This window comes from Cydia fagiglandana, chromosome Z (genome assembly GCF_963556715.1).
Source record: "Cydia fagiglandana chromosome Z, ilCydFagi1.1, whole genome shotgun sequence".
Lineage (NCBI taxonomy): Eukaryota > Metazoa > Arthropoda > Insecta > Lepidoptera > Tortricidae > Cydia > Cydia fagiglandana.
The window spans coordinates 29,352,956-29,373,503 of NC_085959.1; the positions used below are offsets into that span (position 1 = coordinate 29,352,956).

The 20,548-nt window shown below is 42.3% G+C and overlaps 1 protein-coding gene across 15 annotated transcripts in view; it reads right to left on the reverse strand.

Annotated features, from left to right (window-relative positions):
• Positions 1-20,548, reverse strand: part of LOC134678878 (E3 ubiquitin-protein ligase hyd) — a 43,091-nt gene continuing 22,543 nt past the window's right edge. For 2 of the 15 annotated variants that reach the window (XM_063537610.1, XM_063537603.1), the window contains exons 17-51: positions 20,394-20,501; positions 19,938-20,088; positions 19,705-19,860; positions 19,388-19,619; positions 19,174-19,239; positions 15,736-15,908; positions 15,464-15,654; positions 15,224-15,378; positions 14,969-15,135; positions 14,431-14,676; positions 14,085-14,315; positions 13,664-13,842; positions 13,081-13,282; positions 12,200-12,381; positions 11,674-11,857; positions 11,433-11,590; positions 11,116-11,318; positions 10,712-10,877; positions 10,432-10,581; positions 10,077-10,195; positions 9,751-9,869; positions 9,481-9,647; positions 9,147-9,232; positions 8,797-8,918; positions 8,488-8,710; positions 8,065-8,375; positions 7,371-7,484; positions 6,533-6,659; positions 6,292-6,396; positions 6,003-6,165; positions 5,551-5,800; positions 5,236-5,442; positions 4,967-5,114; positions 4,427-4,657; positions 1-3,928 (exon numbers count right to left, since the gene is read on the reverse strand). In XM_063537610.1, coding sequence (XP_063393680.1) covers positions 3,716-3,928; positions 4,427-4,657; positions 4,967-5,114; positions 5,236-5,442; positions 5,551-5,800; positions 6,003-6,165; positions 6,292-6,396; positions 6,533-6,659; positions 7,371-7,484; positions 8,065-8,375; positions 8,488-8,710; positions 8,797-8,918; positions 9,147-9,232; positions 9,481-9,647; positions 9,751-9,869; positions 10,077-10,195; positions 10,432-10,581; positions 10,712-10,877; positions 11,116-11,318; positions 11,433-11,590; positions 11,674-11,857; positions 12,200-12,381; positions 13,081-13,282; positions 13,664-13,842; positions 14,085-14,315; positions 14,431-14,676; positions 14,969-15,135; positions 15,224-15,378; positions 15,464-15,654; positions 15,736-15,908; positions 19,174-19,239; positions 19,388-19,619; positions 19,705-19,860; positions 19,938-20,088; positions 20,394-20,501 — 6,005 coding nt within the window. In that variant the 3' untranslated portion in view covers positions 1-3,715. The remainder of the gene's footprint in view (positions 3,929-4,426; positions 4,658-4,966; positions 5,115-5,235; positions 5,443-5,550; positions 5,801-6,002; positions 6,166-6,291; positions 6,397-6,532; positions 6,660-7,370; positions 7,485-8,064; positions 8,376-8,487; positions 8,711-8,796; positions 8,919-9,146; positions 9,233-9,480; positions 9,648-9,750; positions 9,870-10,076; positions 10,196-10,431; positions 10,582-10,711; positions 10,878-11,115; positions 11,319-11,432; positions 11,591-11,673; positions 11,858-12,199; positions 12,382-13,080; positions 13,283-13,663; positions 13,843-14,084; positions 14,316-14,430; positions 14,677-14,968; positions 15,136-15,223; positions 15,379-15,463; positions 15,655-15,735; positions 15,909-19,173; positions 19,240-19,387; positions 19,620-19,704; positions 19,861-19,937; positions 20,089-20,393; positions 20,502-20,548) is intronic. The other 13 variants (XM_063537618.1, XM_063537615.1, XM_063537608.1 and 10 more) reach the window with 13 other exon arrangements.

Consider the following 20,548-nt stretch of genomic DNA (forward strand, 5'->3'; position numbering starts at 1 on the left):
TTGAGATTGTTTATTATGAATAACACTACACCTAATCGAAGGAAATTTAAAGATTATTAGAGGAGCAAAAACATTTTTGCTGGATCAAAATTATCATCATTTACGATAATCACACCAATGCAAGCCGGCGCAAATTGTAACTTTTACTTCACTCTATTATCTTATATTTCCACCTATATAACAAAGCTATATATAAACAGTAAAAGTATATCTGAATATTTTTTATGTCAATAATAAATAAACCATAAGGGTTGTTTATCACCGATTATCGCTAAAGCATAAAAAAGAACGTATATACCGTTCGTTGGTCACAACAAAATGATGTAATATTAATATTAATATAAAAGGAGTTGCAACCATTGACCTTTCAATCACTTAACTAAATGTCGATTGCATATTTAAGTAAATTGTTGTCATAATGCTCATTTAAAACTAAAGACCTCAAGTCGAAAATGTAAATGCCATCGTTTTAGACTTACTGAGCCGCGTCAACACTAAAAAATCTTATCAAATCAATATAACTACATAACACAGATCACTTTCAATTTCGTATATTTTCAACAGGCTCAATCTTTAGTTTTAAATGTGCGGGCGGAGAGGAGTTATTTTAACTAAAAGTGTATATTTCAATCGATACCCAGGTTACCCAAGATAAACTACACACGCCAATCCGACTGGTACTTACAGGCTCATAAAATTGAGCGTTGGCGGAAAGTTGCAATACATTTTTTTGTCAGTTAAACAAATAACAAATTTAACATCCATTTATAAAGTTAGGGCGCAGTATTTTAATAAATCTTATATAATACTGGAACACGTAAAACAAATATTAGAGGCAATGAAATATCATCTTGAATTACGACACTTTCTTCAGAATGATTCTTGAAGCTACTGTGAACGTAATATGTGGCGTTCCTAGCCTAAAGGGTCCTTATGTTGTATGTGCGGTTAATTCCTAGTTAGTGGCAAACCCTAGATGGTGCAAGTGGCCCTAAAGGGATTAGTCTCAAAGAAAAGGATTAGGGCGTATGGTATAGGTCATTTATTGTATAGGATATGTAAAATAAAAGTTGATGTTTGACAGTCCAGTGACCACAACATATAGGTATATCGCAGTACAGCGCTCTCTATTTCAAAAGTCAAACTAGGGGGCACGTTCTTATAGACTTTACGTGTCTTATAAAACAATAACTCTTTGGTATAGTTATAAAAACTGCCTCAAACTTTGTTCTGCGAACTCCAGGATTCAAATTGAAGCTACATGAGAGGCCTAGGTGTAAGATGTTAGTGAATGCGCTTTAACAATAGTATTGTGTTGTGCTGCACTGCAGATAGAGTTAGACCAAGACTAGTCTGCCACGATTTTGATATTATACTTTTCTTGGTCTACTAGTACAAGTAGTGCGCAAATTGAAGACACAGATTACAACAATTAAAAAGAGAATTTGACACTGACAATCACGTGAAAAAATTAAGCTTACATTTGTGAAATTTAAAATAATACAAGTTTAAATTTATATTACTTATATCTCACAATACTATGCAAACTCACCATTCTCAACAATCGCGGGTAAACTACGAGCCTTGCGTGTAATTTATATGGTAATCGATTACCTGCCTGCCTGGGTATTTCCTGACAAAGATTTGTATAAATAAACAAAATGTATTTTTCTAGTCTTGATCTTACAATTTTTTATTTAATTTGCATAATACTCAATTAAATCCGAGCCATATCTATGTAGGTAACCTTGCGTCAATTCAAAATAGAAACGTTCTTAATGGATTTCTGACAATTAATGCTATCACCTAAGTTTACTACTTTGGCAAAAATAAACAAGAACTAAAATTACTTTTTATGGATTTAAAATAATGCAATTAGTACGTTTTTGTTTATAAACTGGTGCACACTCGTGTACATTAATTAACACGTTCACAACCCGTGCCCCGTGTGTGGGTCACGGGAAGCCTCCATTGCAAATCCGTAAGGTTAACAATTCAGATTGGGACAGCTAACATGTTAAACACGCAATTGAATTGTTGACAACCACTGACGTTTAAAAAATTGGCGGTTCAGTCTTTTTTATTACTTCTTACTTAATATTACTTATAAACAATAAGCCATAATGGGACAGGAAATATCTGTATCTCAGTACGTTGTAAGTGTATGGCAAAGTTATACTTAAAAAGCAAGTCTGTGCATTGATAATACATAATACCTGGCAACATAATATTATTTAATTTCAATTGCAAAAATACATAAGTATTGTACTATGATTCTCGAGATTAATTTTAGTGTCCGACCGAAGGTTCGGTTTCGGTTTCGGCCAGTTTCGGCCAAAAAATCATGTTTCGGCTGTAGTTTCGGTTTCGGCCAAAAAACGGCCGAACCTTTCGGCCGGGCCGAAACTTACGAAATGGTACTTCGGAATAAGACCAAAAGTTGGGGAATAAGTAGGACAACAATATTAATACCTACATGTTATACTGATTCATGTATAGGTACAGAAATTAACTGGTTTATTTATTATAAAACAAAATTCCACTAATGAGGGCGCCACTGGACGGTTGACACAGTCTTAAGAGGCTGTCAATACCTATAACGCACACACTGTCTAATTGTTTCGGAGTGAATGAGTGATTTTACCTCAATTTACTATTGGTTTGTGTTCCACATGTCTTCTTCTTCAGCTTAGCCTTTGGCCTCGCTGCGCCATCTCGGCCTCCGGTCTCGCTTTTTAATACAATGGACATTGGTTGGAGTCTGTGCTCAACTACTTATCTTGAAGCCTGAAGCACGGCTTTGACTTCGCATGAAAGTTCGCCTCACTGGGGCACTTCGGACTTTTAGGCCCAGGTGAAGATTGGTACCCGGCCTTGCGATATTGTCAACAAAAAATTTCGCGCTCGCGTTTTTGGTTGGTTTTTTGGTTGACCCTGTGTCTACATGTTAACTTGACTGGTGAATGAATAGAGTTAGACCAAGAAAATTCTGCAATGATTTTGATAGCATACGCAGTGCAACTAGTGCAAATGTTATTTATACGTCATAATTTCATAGAAGTTTTGACGTTTAAAATAACACTTGCACTGCGTGTGTTATCAAAATCTTTGCAGAATTATGTTGGTCTTAAAAAACTGCTGGAAACGGTCTCAAGGACAGCCTTGACAGCCCCATAATATGAGTATAAAAGGGGTTTTATGACATTTTTTCAACGATTTTAACAAGTCTACAAAAGTTTCGGTTTCGGTTTCGGCCGAAACTAGAGCCAAAGCCGAACATTCGGTTTCGGTTTCGGTTTCGGCAAAAAAACATGTTTCGGTCGGACACTAATTAATTTCCTCTCCCAAATTGTAATTAAATGAGTGAATGTGTAAGTAAAATATTACTGTTAAGAATTAATGTAAGGTTTACCCAATAGAGACTCGTCTATGGTACGACATCACAATTCTAATCGTTCAATTTGTAAAACAGTTAAAAAGAGGTTCGTCGAAACATCGTTAGTAAATCAGTTTGATATTTTCTAAGACAGGGTGGTATATCATGAATCCTTTAATGTATGTATTAATTTTGCAAGTTTTCCTATCATTGACTACTAGTTTCTTACGCATCTCAGTGATCATTTAATCAAAATCCAATAGGGAAAATGACAGTCCTGGAAGATTAAGTTTAGGGCTAAACGAAATGTATATAATAAAAAGAGCATGGCGTGTTAGTTCAGACGAAACCAAAGTTTTTCGTTTTGATTGCGAGTAACAGTTTGTGCTTGAGCACGTGTCGGGAGGAATAGAGCGGTATGTAGAGGCGCGAGATGCAGGTGTTGGCGGTGGGCAGGTGCGCGTCGTCGGCCGGCCGGATCGTCACCGACGGCATCGGCTGGAAGCCCTCCTCGCTCGCCGGCAGCGCGGGGGACCCAGTCCAGAAGTACACCTACACCGCAACACATACTAACGTTACAAGCCGTTGCTAAATACAACTGATACAACTAACTATGGAAGACATTAAAAATAAGTCACCCACGTATTTCAAGTCGAAAAACGCTCGACATGTTTTTAATGTCTGTCTCACTAAATTTATGTTATTTAAACCACTAACTGTTGCTCAGACAACTGATAAGAAATACCAAAGGAGAAAGTTTCAACTTTGTCAAATTCAAAACTTATGAATTAAAAAATGTATGTAAATAATTTCCCCGTATATCCGATGATAAAAGTAATAGAGATGTTGACTGACAAGGCAATCAGCTTCTTTATTCGAACTGTCAAAATGATAGCCACTATTCAGATTGATTTGAAATACTAAGTAGTGACGTCACTGGCATATAGCGTCTCAATTAGAGTTAAACACAGGGCAGCAGATATTGGGATTGTTCACGAGTGACAAAGCTGTAAGGGAATGAGAAAGCAAAGCATTCGTAATCTGACTCACCAGATCTTGTCGTTCAAGATGTGTCATTTTGTCGACGATGGCCCAGAGCCAGCGTTTGAAGCGCGCGAGCCGCTCCGGGGGCTCGCCGCTCTCGTCATTGAAGCTGGTGTAGGAGACCAGCGCCGCCACGTTGATGTCGCCGACCCCGTTCAGCAGCAGTCGCAGGTCCTCTGCCGTCAAGCCTTCCAATGCAGACTCGGGCAGGACGTCCAGGACGCCCACTCGTATTGCCTAAAGTGTACACTTACATTGTTATCTGAACGACCACATCCTTACTAGGATTGCCTCCACATCCGCACGCATGTTGTAACGCCAAAAGTGGCGTTGTTTAAATTTTGTAAAGAAAAAGGCACTTGGGAAAGTATTGTGGAATACGAAGTTTGATTGATACTCGTAATTATTGATATCTTTCGGCGGCGTGGCATTTCGTTTTGTTATTGTAATTTGCAGTAATAATTCAAAATTTATTTATCATGAGGAAATAGAATAAATGAACTATTTGATAGTGGATATTGTAGGGTGTTAATAAACAGGTTGTACCTCGAGCGCTTTCTCCTGCGAGAGCAGCATGCGGTGTTGCGCGTACTTGCGCACATAGTCGTACACGTTGAGGGCAGTGACCTCGAGCTCTCGCCCGCCCGCGACCAGCTCCACGCACCCGCCTCCCTCCTCTTCGCACATTTCCAAGCTGGCACAAACATGAACCAAAGTAAATATCGTACGTAGTTACTACTAAAGTGACAAAAGCCAATCATATAATATTAGAAATGGAAGTGGTATTGAATAAATTTTTATATAATAATAATTACCTAAAGTTGAGATCTAGAGCAGCGAATAATGAATGTGAATCGCCTGTTTCAGCGTCGACCACGAGTTGCCTCAGGCTTTCGTACACGACGGGGTCAAAAAACGCCAAGTCATGAAACCGAACTGGTCGACCAAGAATATATTTCAGTACATGTCGATTGAGGAACATAGGGCATAATTCATTTTGTAGCAGACACAGGCCGATGATTCTGTAATCAAAATGAGCATTAGATGTTTTTTTTTTCATGTAACAAGTTATTCCCAATTTAAAACTAACTTAAGTAACAAAACAATATGAAACATGGTATGATTCTAACCTGCCAACATTCCTAAAAGCATTAATCCGTTCAGGGGTCGCACGCCCTTGTCTGGGCGAGTAGTAGCCGCGCTTGCCTGGCGAGTAGAACAGAGGGGCGGCGTCGTCGGGTGGCGGCGGAGCCGCGACGGGCGGGCCCGCGCCGCCTGCGCCCCCCGGACCGCCCGCACCACCGCCGCCGGACCCGGAGCCCGCCGCGGCGGCGCTTCGTTCCGACAGTGAGAAAACGTCCAGATCTGCACCCAAGACGACTATGTGAAGTCACATTTTAAACTGCATGAGTTAATACGCGGGTGCCATTCATATAATTAAATGGACCGAGTAAACACTTAAAATGAACGGCACCAGGACCGACATGTTATTTGAGTAAGGAATTCCCCGTACAGCCGAGATAAGCTACGGAAGTATGCATCACGTCTAATCTCAAAAATAAATGATGGTATAGATGCTCACCCAGTATCGCTTCAGAGGGGTGCATGACGATGAGGTCCATGGCCTCGCGCACCTTCTGCTGCAGCGCGTCCTCGCTCGCCAGCAGCACCAGCAGCTGTGCGGGCGTTAGTTCCAGCAGCATGCCAGTTATTTTACCCGCGAAAGATGGGTGTAATGAATGCACCTGTTTAAAGTCATTGATTCATTATTAACAAGACATACACTATGGACCGGTTGCACTAAGTAATCAAAGTGGTAAACGATTCTATTTGTCCTAGATTTAACACATGTAAACATACAGATAACTTACTTTGGGGTAAAGTCTTTCGCCTAATTGTGCTTGGTGTAAGGTGAGATGTTCGTTGTGTCCTTGTCTGTCACCGCTGTATCCTGCTCCTTCAGTCCCGGGCGCGGCCTGTTCACATATTAAAAATCAAGTTACAAAGCAGCCAAAAGAGATGGTCCATTCTTACCCGTAACACTACATCCGTCAAGAGGCAATATAAAACGATCTGGGTATTAATGAAGTTTATAATAAAATAAAAGCATACCTGTGGTGAATAGGGTCTAGCATCGACACTGAGAGCGCGCCGCGGCTCGCGCGAAGGCGGCGGGCGCGGTGCGGGCCCGCTCGGCGACCGACGCGTTAGGTTCTTCATGCGGGGCCCTGGCCCGCTTCTGTCACACAACACAACAATAGTTATTTACGATACAAGTGCGGAAAGTAGGAAATTCGCAACAAGTGGTGATAAAGTACGACCGAAGGGAGTGTTTTAAATCGACACGAGTTGTGACTTACCTATTTTTACACATGTATCGCACAACGTTATCAAAGTAGAATTAGTGCGGTAAAGTAGCACCATATGTACTGTAAAATTAATAACAACGATTGACTATCAAAATGTGCAAACGTATAAAATACAAGTGATGATTTTACAACATATAAATCTAAATAAACCGACAAGTAACAGAAATGATAACGTTTAAAGGAGAGATGACATGTTATTTCTTAATTTCCTTTGCCACGAAAACAAACAGTGATATATAAATAGATGAAAAACAAGTTTGATGAGAAGATGGATTATATCTCTCGTATGTTCTGCATGAACATTTTCAGAGATAAATTTGTATACTGGGTGGTGATAGAGATCTGTTTATTTAATAACTAAGCCCTAGATCAAAATATGCGATTTACCTTTATTTTTGTTTACAACAAATTGTAGTGTTTCTTGCCGGTTTTTAAAAATAGAATAAGTGGAGATACATTTGTTATTGACAATATTGAAACCGTTAAAATTAAAAGTGACTGTAGAAATAGATTTTAGACTCGTACAATACCACTTGTACCTTATGAAAAGATTGATTTATAAATGGATTAAATGTAATTACCGTGCACCAGTATTGCTGCTGCCACCGCCGGCGGCCGCGCCGGCCGACCCCGACGTGCCGTCGGTCGTGGGCGAACGACGGGCTAAATTCTTCATACGGGGACCAGATACACTCCTGGCATACAATCATACACTCTGTTTCAGTATGTACTAACACTGACACACAAACGACGATTATGTATCATAAAATACAAGTGATCAGTGTTCAGCATTCACAAAAGTCGTATACATAGATTGATAAAACCGACAAGTAACGCCAATTTGTTAAACATTTTATTAAGACGAGGCAGCAACCGCGCACTAATATGGCATACAAAGCTATAATTAATAGTGGTCCCGAGGTGAAATCTAAAACCCTTGGGTGATTAACAAGGACCCTAATCTTGATGGACGAGATATTTACTGTTGCCTTTTTCATATAAAATATCTGTTTTTAATTTACTAGCGCGCAATCATGAGTATTTCGACTATCGCTTTAATGTTAATGCAAGCCTTTATGGGACAAGAACCCTAAATCAAGAACAACATCAATATAATCGTTTAATGTAAGAAATGCACGGCTAACAAGTATGAGTAAGCGGCAAGACGTGATAGCCGTGCAGGTGTGCATTTTCACAGCAATTTGCTAGAGCTATAACACCCATATAGTTGATGTTACCCGTCTAGACGCAGGTATAAAATGATAGTTTGATTACCTGGTGCCACTGTTGCCGGTGCCGGCGGAGCCGCCGGTGGAGCCCGCGGAGGGGTTGGCGGAGCTGCCGCCCGAGCCGGCGGCGGGCTCCAGCGGCGGCAGCTTCTCGTTGGCCAGCAGCGCCTCGGCCACGCTCGTGTAGAAGGAGCGCGCGACGCCGCTGCCCTCGCCGGGCTCGTCGCGGAAGGTCACCTTCACGCGGTTCACGGCCAGCGGCGGCTGCGCGCTGTGCACGCGCCGGTTCTGCCCGGTAAACGCGGTGTTTAATTCCGCAAATGTTTGCTGCAGAAGCTTCGCGCGATCGCGCTCCATCTAAAACAAATAATCACGTTATGCATGTCATACAAAACCAACACTTAACACGTAAGTCGAGCCGACCGCGATGTTAGTAATCGTATTGTAACATAAACGAAATAAATGTTACCTTGTGCAAGGTAAGATCCCTTTGTTGCGAGTTCCTCAGTTTCTCCATGTCGCGGCGGAACTTGACCTCCTTGACGGGGAAGCCGCCGAGCTCGGCGACGACGGAGCCGGGCTCCAGGCCCACGTCCTCGGTGAACACGCGCCCGAACAGGTCCAGCGACAGCCGCCAGCGGCCCAGCAGCAGGTCGTGCGACACCGACGCGCCCAGCGAAGGGCACGCGCGCCTACACACACACAGAACACTCTTTCACTACACCATTCAACAATGCAACACTAACATGTTAACATTCACCAGACTATTGATATTTACGGTTGTTGCGGCATGCTGATAGGCGGAATGAGCGGCGGCGGAGGCAGGCCGGTGGTCTCTACGGTCACGTGGGCGGAGATCTCCTGCGACTCCAGGGGATCCGCGGCGCTCAGCAACTCGCCCTTTATTCGACAACGAGTTTTAGTTTGATGACAATAACTCAATATTACTAGTAAACATTTTGAAAAGCAATACTTGCAAAGCGACACTTCACTGCTAGGGGTAATTTTATTTATCGTATTAAGTTGAGTCTCAAAGCCAGAGTTAGAGTGATACTTGGTAAAATCTAATAGAAGGTTCGGGTTAAAATTTTGATAAGTAAAGTCCCCCATAAAAGTGGAGTGACTTACAGCACGTACAATGACAGTCTTGATGGGGCTGCGCGACGACGACGCGCGCGGCTCCAGCGCGATGCCCACGCCCGACCCGCTCGGTCCTGCAAATATCACACTCTATATACCAGTTCCTTAATAATAAAGTATTAGTACCTAGATTGAATAATAGTAATAGTAGAAGAGGTGTTAAGTCTAGGAACAAATTGTGCCTCCAAATTGACAGTTTAAGTAGATGCTGCAACAAATTAATATATCCGAAATGATGTAGGTTTGTTTTAAATATTTCTCGTAGGTACAACTTTCAGCTTCAATATCGATTTGTGCTAATCAAATAATGAAAGTAGCAAACCTGGAGAAGCCAGAGACGCCAGCCCCTGTCGATGTGGCGCCTCTATGATGGAGCAGGCCGTGTTGACGAGCGTGTGGAACTCCGAGGGGGGCGCGCTGGGCTCCGGGATCGACCCCAGCCCGCTCGCCAGTGCCGAGTGCGGGTGTCTGAATGAAAACAAAAACCCACTGCTTTACGTCACAATAATCTTTCGAGAATATTTGCTACATGTGCATAAATAGGAGAATGTGCCAAACAAGCGTAGGAGACTAAGACAAATTAGGATAGTACCTGCTGTGATGCTTCTTTCTGGAAATGTGGCGAGCTTCATTTGAATCCGAGTCGGATAAGTATTCTCCGTCGGTATCGACATCCATCTTCCCCATTGTATCCTTAGCACAAGATAAATCCTGGTAAGAAAAATATACGTTTACGATAAAACTTTGCAATGAAGCATTGAACTATAACTATGTAGTTTTTGGAATGACGAAGAAAATAAAGGAATTGAGGATACAATTTTATGTGTAAGTCAGACATCACCGTAACAAAAGTTAGTATTTTTTTGTCATTAATTAAGAGGTTAAAGAAGCTACATTATTGAGGATGTTTGCTCTCACCTGTGGTTCGTCTCGACCCATAGAGTGTGAATGCGTGGGCGGTGCCGAGGCGGGCCGCGTGCCCGGCCACCAGCTGCGCTCCGCTCCTCGCGTGGACAAACCCAAGCGGCGAGGCACGACTGCATAAAACAATAAATTGTACGGAACTGTACGGAACTTTTTGCCACCACCGATCAGTCAAAAACGTTCAATATTTACTTACCAAGAACTAACAAAATCTATTTAGATTTTTTTTTATTAATTTCAAGTTGCTTTAGTATTTGTTCACGTTGTATAACAATCTCTGATTCTGTCATCTTTTATTGTAGTCTAGTGTAATGTTATCTGGAATTATGTTTAGTGATAAATGAGTAACCTTCTAGCGGGTTGTTGACGCCGGGCGGCGCGTCGCCGGAGGCGGGCACGGTGACGGGCTGCCGGGGCATCCCGAACAGCTCCTCGCGGCGGGCATTGGGCTGCAGCAGCTGCGGCTGGTCGGCCAGCGGGAGCGCCTCTTGCATCGTCACTGCAAACATTCAACGTATTACGTATACCTCTCTATACACATCATCAAATTATGTTTTATCGAATATTAAGTCAAGTTTAGATTGAGCAATAGTTTAGTTTATATTTCCAGTCTACTGCTAATAGCTTACTGTTGAAAGGGTCCGGTGGCGGGCAGCCGAGACACAGCGTGGAGTCCGACCGCTGGAAGAAGTTGTGCGAGCGGCCGCGGGCGCCCTCTCCCTCGCTGTCCGACTCGGCGGCTGCGGCGCCCCCCACGACCATTTCCTCATCGCCTTCCTCGTTCTCGTTTTCGTCCTGTGTGTGTGTGAGATAGGTACTTAGTACTTATTAGACTGTGGCAATGTCCCAGGCGAAAGTCAAAAAACCAAGACAAAACAAACATCATTAATTTTACATTTATACATTTATTTATACAATCCGAGTCTAAAATTTTGTTAAGAAAATGTCAGTAATGAACTAATAGTATATTACAAGAATTGATTTTAAACGCACGTAAAACCCATATCAAACGCGCGAATGATGTTGTACTCACCGAAGACCATAGATGATGGTGGTGGTGCGGCTGCGGCTGTGCGGCGCGCATGTAGTAGACGAGCGCGTCGAGCACGTACGCCACGTGCTTGAGCGCGGCCACGTCCAGCACGGGCAGCTGCTCCGCGTGCTCGGCACTGTGCGCTCGCAGCAGCGACAGGCAGTAGGCCAGAAACTCACGCCGCGCACTGCCCGCCTCCACGCCTGCGTATACGCCAATACACACATGAATACCATGAGACGTTCTTTACTACATATTTATTTATGAATACATGATTGTTTTCTACATTCAGCCAAATAGTACCACCAAATGTGTACCTTGTTCACGGTCTCTTGTTCTAGGACCTTCCGAGAACCCTATAATGCGGGTCGCAGGGGACGTGAAGGATGTGGCGCGCCGGACGGCAGGTGCGTTAGGCCGCCCGCTTTCCACTGTGGTGGTGCTTACGTTGTTGGACGTCAGTGACGCACCAAATCTAAAAATAATACACATCAATTTTATTCTCAACTTATTTTCAATCATAAATAGTGGACTAAATAAAACAAACAGATGAGTTACCTTAGTTGTGCCTCGGTAGCGTCCATTACAGTCACTAACCAGTCCCATGTTGGTTTAAGTTGTCTCTCGAGATAGCATTGCAAGCGTAACGCTTCGCGATATGAGAGTGGCAACATACGAGGTATGGGCAATGAGACGCGCTCGTATTCCCATAGCAAATCGGCTATTTGCCGAATGACGATGCCTGTGAAACCAACATAATTTACATATGTGCAACATACATATAGTAGCAGTATCAGTATTAACGAGAATATATATAAGTGAAAAAATCTTACAGACACAGAACCATGGTAAATTTATTTTATAACTCTAAAACAATAACATTTGCCAGCAACTTAAAAAAGCACTGTCATTTATTTGTAAGTTTAGGGTCGCTACCAGTAGCTAAATGGAGCAGCCCAGACTAAAAACGGAGCCGCATTCAGGTCGTCCATATCAAGTCGTGCATATCGGGTCTATTGTTACAAATCAAGGAATGTTTTGATAGAGATATTCTATAAGATAAATAAATATAAATGAGACTTACCGAAAGCCCTGGCGAGGTATGAAGCGGTGGTAGAGGTGGAGTGCGGGTCGTGGGCGCCGGCGGCGGCGGCGGCGGCGGAGCGGCGCAGCGACGCGGGGTCGATGAACACCAGCGACGACCCGCCCGCCAGCCGCACGCCGCCCGCGCTGCTGCTAGTGCCGCGCGTGCTCTCGCGGGAACTACTTACATCATACATTATAATTCTAGTATTGCACAGTTTAACTGAGTTTGAGTAGATTTTAGAAATGAAAAAATCTTGCAGTGTTAATACATTCATAGCAACATTTCTTGCGGTAGCAAATATCTTCTGAATAATAAAAATAATCGTCCCACACAAAAATTAAATACGAATACATATTCCATGAACGTAAATTTTAGATTAATACTTTACAAGTTTACACTATTACAGCAAATTTAATTAACAACGTAGTTCGATATTAGCACCGTGGGGACGGCACATTACGACTATTAAATTATTTAGCGTTCAAAAGCATAATTTGCGGTCGACGATGAGATGAGGGCAAGCTACATGGTTGGGTAGCCCAAGACATTACTGTAGTTAGTCGAGCGCGTCAGATTAAGATATGAGTGATATCTTGCTACCCTGTGGAGTACCTTTACCACTTTTAGCCGTCTATGTTGAACCGTTGACAGGTGGGGGGTTCAACACATCGCTAAGTTTAAAGTGACCAAATCCACGATCTGCTTTACGATTTTTTAACCAACCGAAATTTAAAAAATCTGGTGTAGCTTTCCTGCTCGCGGGAAAAGAAAACTTTAAACCTTTTTTTCTTCTTATTATCTAATCTTTCGGTTCCAATAGGTCGGTACGACGCTCGAGTGACTACACATAGCATGGCTGGTTCCCCAGCCAACAGTACCGTATGGCCCACTGCATGGAGTGCGGCGCGAGGTTGGGTCGCGAGGGCGGCGCCGCTCGGCGCTCGAGCGCCTCGCCGTCGTGCAGCGGCGGCTCGGCCTCCGCGTCCTGCTCGTCCGTCTCGCCCGCCTCGCTGTCCTCGTCCTCGGGCTGCGTCGAGTCGCCGCTCTCGTCTTCTGGGTATAGAAGAAGAGAAGCTATTCCTGACAAACAAAATGTTCTGTTCTGAGAGGACTCAGTCCGTATACAAGTGACACCGCCCTCCAGGTTCATGTTATCGGGAGCCACGTTGCGTGTGGTGGTGTGGTCCTACCACCCTCTCACCGTTCGGAAAATGTTAACCTAGTGAAGGATTATTTAGGCATCATAATAATGAAATTGGTTGTTATAGTTAATAGTGAAACGGGCCAACCAATTGTTTTATTTAATTATTTAATATCTCGTTGTCAAAGGATTACGTCTTTTGGAGCCTGTTTTATAAATAATGATTTGGTACGGTTTATTTGGTGCAAATTAACTTTGTGGTATATTAAGGGAACAGTGTAGTTGTATAAATATTAAGTATATACAAAGTAAAAGTGTACCTCCGTCAGAGCCTTGTGCCGCACCAGTCTGCACGCTGCGCTGGGCCGGATCCGCATTGTCTTGGTCGTCTGAGTCACTCTCAGTTTCAGCTTCAGCCAGTAAGTCTAATTCGCTTTCACTCTCCCCTCCTTCTGCACGTTCTGTGCCGTTTTCTACTACCACGTGTTGATCTTGACCTCTGAAAGCAAAATATATAATCTTTAAAAAAAAACTTACTTCAATAAAAAGGTTTGAAATGTTTAGGTGAAAGGTTAGAAATTAGCCCCAAGACGAAAAGAAACTGCCTTTGCTTAATATTTTTAGTAGTGGCATATGCTATTCTCTTCATGTGGTCTCAAATGGATCGGCAAGGCAATTGATAAGTGACCATCGGAGAGCATTCACTTGTGGCCAAGCAATATCATGAAGCGTAATGTTTACCTATCACCCATCGGATCATCGTGGTGCTGATTATCAGTGGGCGGGACGGGCGCGGCCGCATTGGGCTCGTCGGTCTCGGAGGCATCGTCGTCGCCGCCCAGCGCTTCGCCGGCGACCTCGTCGGCGTACTCGGTCGCGACCGGCGTCGACGACCTGTCGGCTACTAACGTGGAACTGCCCATCGACGTGCCTCCTGTGCCCGCATCGCGACCCGGCGCTGCGTTCGACTCTCTGAACAATACATCGCGCGTTACAGAAGCATGTTGCGATTATGATTTCCACAATATATTGCCCATTCAATGTACAGAACATAATTTTACACAAAAGTAATAACTAATAAACTTACCGCCGGGAGTGCGCAAGGCGTGATGCTGCAGTAGATAGTGGCTCCACTCCGAATAAATCTTCACTTCCGTTAACAAGATCAACGAATGTCGTCGCCAGAGGGAATGGGGCCGTAGGACGCACGACGCCCAAGCGCACAGGAGCGAGTAGGGCATCCGCCGCCTCGACCAGCTCTTCGACTGCCAGAGCCACTAAAGCGGCGAACACGCGCCGACACCGAACCAATGATGATGTTATCGAAAGCGGCCTAAAACAAGATTACATTTTCTGGTATCTGTAGGTAACCAAATAATATACGTATACAAAGTACCGTCAAAATATTTTTTGATAGACACTTTTATTCGGCTGTTCTTTTTCTCCTTTGCATGCCTATCAAGTACTTCTCGAGATCTTTCTAATTTATTCAATATGTTCATTGTCATCGGATACGTATACGGAAGTATGCGAAATTTCAGCTTAATCAGACACCGGGAAACACAAGATTGAAAGTATAATAAATGTGTGTAAAAACACCTAGTATATATATTTTTTCAACATACCCTTTCTTTTTAGCGGCGCCTGGAGCCATTTCTACGCTAAAGATGACAAATATCCGAGCAACAGAGCGTACAAATCTGCGCGCCACTTCACGCGCTCTTTCTGGGCGGCCAGGGATCGTTTCGTTCTGTTGTTCTCTTATCAGCGTATTCAGGAGTGTATCAAGCATCTAAAACATAGTTTATTAGTTAATATATATAGTCGTTGAACACATGTATTTTTTTCCTTTGAGTGTTGAGAGCGAAAAGGAAGGTTACCTCGTTGGTGCACTTGACAATGAGAGCATGAGTGAATTTGTCAAGTAAGGTGGTGCCGGACTGGTGCGGCGCGGGGCTGCCGGGGCGGCTGTCCCCTTCGCCGACCGAGCAGTTGGCGCCGCATGACACGGCTGCTTCCACCGCCGCCCAGTCGCCTACAAAATACATGTTTATATTAAAGAGTACCCTTTTAACTAACGCCAATTTAAAAAAAATTAAATTCTATGAAAGTGTACATACTGAGTAAGAACAGCAGGGCTCGGCGCGCAAATCTCGGTGGCTCCAAGTCGTGATCGGGAGCATCAACCTCTGCATCAGAGCCGGGCTGCTTGCGCGGCCCGCGCCCACGGCCTCCGCCTGCCCTGAATTGACGCTGTTCAACCGCTTGTCGGCCGACAGTTTGCACTAGGAATAGTAGAATCGACTCTCCCCTGAAAACATATTTCACGTGTAACGTATAGTGGTTTTAGATGAGGTAAGAGTTTACCGTAGCATTATATATTCATTCTGACCTTGAATTGAAATGTGTGGCCAACTGAGTGTCCTTAGCGAGTCGAATGAGTAAATCACAACGAGCTGCCCAGTTGCCGCCGACCAGCGCCTTGCAGCGGCATTTCTCCCAGCAGTCGCAGTAAGCCGTTGGCGAGGTGCGCTTTAGTTTACAATCGTGGCCTTTGTGGCACACCTGAAAAACAATCATCTTGAATCGACAACTCTACGTTGCTGAGGGTACTGGACAGGACTTCCGTGTCCACACACCGCGACCACCCATACACCACGCGAGGACCTCCATTGATATTAGCTTAGGGGATAGACTATGCTATTTCATGACGCAGCAACAAAGAGAATAAGCGGTTTGTAATATTTCTGCTACCCCCTAATAGAGGATTCGCCTTCCGCCAGAGGGTCACAAAGCACAAATCAGTACGCGATGGTTGAAACCCACGCGCTGTTTGAAAGTCATCAAAATCTAATAGCTTTGACGGTGACAATTGTACATTGAGTTAGACGATGTCGTCACTTTTTCACACAGAGGGTTGAAAAGAAAACCTCTGAATCAATTCTGCTATATATAGCTCCTAACTCTATAATTAAAATCAAACGAATGGGCATAGCTGTGGTAAATAAATCGTGTAAAAATATATTCTATAATATACCCAGGAAGGAAAATGGGGACTACGCTTGTATGGAGAAACGGTCGTTCACTATCGTCTCTTTAGATGCCCGATAACGCCGGAATGCTCAAAAGAATTCGTATATGAATGTCTTGCACTTGTGTATATGACCAAGGTTATACTGTACATAAATTAATAAATGATAAATACAGGATGGAATTTTGAACGAGTCACTCGGTGCCGAACGGCGGCGGTGTTTCACGCGACTCGATCAAAATGTTATAGACTGAATGAATCTGTTTTGTTACACATTTACAGATTTCTGCTACACTTTTTTTTAATTGGTAATTATAAAAAAATCTAAAATACGTTTTTAGTCTTTTCTACTTTATTGTTTTTTTTTTTAGAAAGTGCATTGTTTTTGTTCTAAACATGGATTCATCATCCTTAATTTATCCGAAAATAATATATATAACATGCCCTAATAGGTATAGTTTTAGAGAAATGTTGCTCCAAGTGAAGCGCGGCAGCGTCGAACTTCCCTCCCCTCGCCACCACTAAATGAGAGGTGGCTCTCGACGGCTCCCGGTCTGTATCTGCTCAAGGGTTTACTAACGAAAGGGCCAAAATCGTTTCCCAAAGTATCACATCCCAAACTATGTTTCCCAAATTATCATTTCCCAAAAAAATGATTGGCAAAACAACTTATCGCAAATTTTCAGTTAGCAATAGTCTTTTTTGGCAAGTTATTGTTTAGCAAATAATTACTTGGACAAGTTTCATTTTACCAAATATTATTTAGTCAAATGTCTCATTAAGCATAACTTACATGTCCCAAAATATTGCATGGCATACAATTTACATACCAATAAAGTGGAGGCTGCAGAATTTTATTTGTCTAGTATTTAACTGATCATTACATAAACATAGTAAAATGTAACGTCAAAAAAAAAACATTTTTACTGCCAAAAATATGTAGTAAAGCCTAACAAGTTCCTTTTTAGCCCTCGCCACGTTGCGGATTTTCGATGGAACTAATTTATTTTAATGGCAATTATTTTCTTTGACATCCGACATTGAAAGTCATTGAATGTCACCGATGTAAACAAATCGAAAATGATTGTAAATATTTCAGGATAATAATAGATTTTGCAATCAAAATGCCCAAAAAAATTCACACCGATGCTAAACAAATAATTTTAAATACATTAAAATACTTGCGACAGAAAAAGGATACGGGATTCAGTAGCATTCCATTAAACAATGTTGTGAAATTATTTGTTGACATGACGGGTACTGATTTTCATAGTGAGTTTGTAATAAACTGGTTAGTTTTGTACTAAATATGAATATTAATTATTAAATTATTATTTTTCTCATTTAAGGCGTCTTTAGTGCTATAATCAAAAATATTTATTATAAGAATGAGCCATTACCACCACGAGTGACTGAATCTGGTAAATATATATACGGAGGTCGAATATTTAGAATCAAATTATGGCGGATAGGTAAATTATTCATACTTAATTATCAACTAAACATGCTCTTTCGATTGGGTTTCGATTGGGAAACATACTTCTACAACTCACATGTACATAATTGTATACCTCACTCGCTCTTGCACGATGCCAATACACACTGTCCCGACTATTCATGACGTACACGTATTGTTGCTATATGTAAGCTGTTTGTAGCGACATTATATCAGGGCTAAAAAAGAACTTGTCAGGCTATAAATGATCACTAAAATTAAAACTCTAAAAATAGTAAAAAACCACCAATATTTAAACCACATTTTAGTTTAAAATGTCAAGCAAATTTTTTACATCTCGTTATTCTATTCAATTAATTATTCCACTTCGATGACCTTTTTCTAGTACATAGTATTTCGTTTCTGTAAGGATCGCAGTTCTAACCTAACCTAATCCACTTTTCTAATAGCATTTCGATTCTCTGAGGGTCACAGTTCTAACCTAACCTAACCCACTTTTCTGATAGCGGTTCCGTTCTAACCCAACCCACCCAATCAAATTACGTAGAATTTAACGTACCTATATTAACATAACAAAAAGTACAAATTTAAATAGAGATGCCTATTTTGTCAAATTCGAGAAGTGACAATTTTGACCAAACATTTTTTTGGAATATAATATTAGACAATAAAAAACGTTTGCTAAATAAGTTTTTGTCCTAATAACATTTGACAAAGTAAAATCATGCCAAATGATAATTTGACCAAATAAATTATATGCGAAGTGTAACTTTGCTAAAGGTTCCTTTGGGAAATGAAACTATTGCGATAAGTTTGTTGGGAAGTGAAATTTGGCGAAATGTATTTGGCCGAAACGAAAGTACACCCTGCTCAAGACCAGCTAAGAATCAACTGTGCCAAATTTCAGCGCATAGTCACAAAGTGCAAGGTGTCGTGCACTATTAAACCAGCTATTTTGTCGTGGGTAATAATAATAACTAACAAAATTGTACCAAGCCATATTTTGATGAGTTTAAAAAGTAGTGAAACCATTAAGTAGCCTGATATACAGAGAAATTGAAGATGCAGCAGACAATTATTTTAAATAAAATAATAATTTAAATAAAACCAAACTTCATAAACCAGGAACCTACTATTATTTTAAAAGTTGCAGACCAAAAGTAGGTACTTCAGTTGTACGCTCTAAATATATCGTGAGTGCCCATTTTATAATTAACCCGGGAACTATGCTCTCAGAACTGACTCAGTGGTTCCACTAGCGCAATTATTAGTTGTTTCTACGATAACGGAGCCCTGTTACCAAATGTAAAGCATTTCAGCGTGGCGTGGAAGATAAACATTACCTTAGCGCATTCGGTGCAGCAGCACAGAGATCCGGTCAGTCCACATGTTTTACATTCAAAAATGTCCTGAGAAGAAAATAAAAGAGTTTTACGTCAATAGCACAAATGATCACGTACCAGCACTAGAAGACAGATTAACGGAGCTCACCCGTGGGTTCCGTTAACCAGTTAAGGAACCCTTTACAACATAGGGGTACACAAAATAGATTATTACCTGATTAATGTGTTCTTGCCCCGTCCAAGTGAAACTGCAGGTGTCGTTGCAGCACAGCACTAGGAGCGGCGAGTGGTCGGGGTGTGCGTTGGGCGGGAAGATGGCGGCCGCGCGCTGCGCCTCGTCCGCCTCGCCATCCGCGCACGAGCGGATCGCGTCGAGCACCACCACCGCGGCGCGGTACGCACGCTCCGCTACTGCTGCCATCAAGGGCGTCTGACCCATACCATCTCTGCAAGGACATGCGCGTTATAAACCTTCTGTATTCACGTTCGTTAAGCCGACTATCAGTAATGTAATATTTAAAAAGCACTCACGTGGCAGAGAGCAGCTGCATGAGGTATGGCTGTAAAGCGGGACTGTCGCACATAGCCCGTAGTGCCAGGAGTGCATTGCCTCGACGCTCGGCAGGGTCGGCACTCACTATTCCACCTCCATTGTTGCCACCACCTTGCATCTTTCTGTAAAAATTACTGTCACATTGCTTTTCACCCAGGTACTAAGAATGTATAATATGCATAAATACATTGTTGAAACGAGATGCACTCACCCGTTGCCAGTGAGTCCCATAAGGCTGTCCTCGTCACCTGAGGCTTCAAAGGTTTCGGGGGGCCAGGATAGCGCCGGGACGGCTTCATCTGCACTAGAATTAATTCCACCGGTGCTCCCCGACAGGTTAGGTAAAGTGGTAGCATTTTCAACTAGAAACACACATACATTATAATGTTTTTATAGCAATTTGTACTTAGAAAAATACGAGTATATCTAAGTGCTCTTTGAGTAAGGGAAAAAAAACATTTGTATATGGACTAGGTAGATTTGTTTCACTATAGTTTAATTAACATTGTAGATGTATGTACCTCGTATGCTTAGACACAGATTCGTGCGTGGGAATTTAAAACTATTGTTTTAAATGTCAATGTTACTTTTTCAATGATAAAATCTGACCGCTGCATACGAGGGGTTATTCTTCCTAATTAAAAAAACTTGCGGGTAAAGTACCTACCTATATCAGGTTCCTTGTTCGATGTAGGCGCACACATATGAACGCATGCGTGTAGTATGTTCCTATTGCCGTCGCAACGCTCTTGCAAAATAGATAAAACTTGTTGCTCTGTAATAAATGGTACATTATAATTGAATCGTGAATGTCAATTTTTA